Source organism: Haliaeetus leucocephalus, unplaced genomic scaffold (genome assembly GCF_000737465.1).
Source record: "Haliaeetus leucocephalus isolate CR32 unplaced genomic scaffold, Haliaeetus_leucocephalus-4.0 Scaffold473, whole genome shotgun sequence".
Classification (NCBI taxonomy): Eukaryota; Metazoa; Chordata; class Aves; order Accipitriformes; family Accipitridae; genus Haliaeetus; species Haliaeetus leucocephalus.
The window spans coordinates 6,453,335-6,453,759 of NW_010972909.1; the positions used below are offsets into that span (position 1 = coordinate 6,453,335).

Below are 425 nucleotides of genomic sequence, written 5' to 3' on the forward strand. Positions count from 1 at the left end.
CCCCACTCCCTGAATACCCCCCCCAAAGCCCCTCCCCTCCAATCAACCCACTTTTAACATGACAATGGCCATGACAATCCCTTCTAGCCCAGGCCAGGCTGGGGAGGACATAAAGCATCCCCCCCCCACCCCCGCCTAATGGGGTACCTGCCTGCAGCCTCCCCCGCCAGCTCGCTGCCCGCTGGGGGCTGGGGGGTCCCGGGCCGGCCATGAGTGCCCACCTGGCCATGCCCACCTACCTGCCCTACCCCGGCTCCGTCATGTATGGGGACTACTACTGGCTCTCCCCAGGGAGCATGGACAACGTGCCCGTCGAGGAAGCTCCCCCGGCGGACACCCCCCCCTTCCCCGCGGCGGTGAAGACCCCCAGCCACCCAGGTAAAGGCGGCCCGGCCCCGGGGGACCCATCGGGCTGCCCTGGGCTT

The 425-nt window shown here is 68.7% G+C and overlaps 1 protein-coding gene across 1 annotated transcript in view; it reads left to right on the forward strand.

The window, feature by feature from the left end:
* The first annotated feature begins 209 nt into the window (after positions 1-209).
* The window catches only part of LOC104836678 (homeobox protein NANOG-like), a 2,714-nt gene continuing 2,498 nt past the window's right edge, over positions 210-425 (forward strand). The window contains exon 1 of the mRNA XM_010575381.1: positions 210-378. Within this exon, the coding sequence (XP_010573683.1) occupies positions 210-378 (169 nt within the window). The remainder of the gene's footprint in view (positions 379-425) is intronic.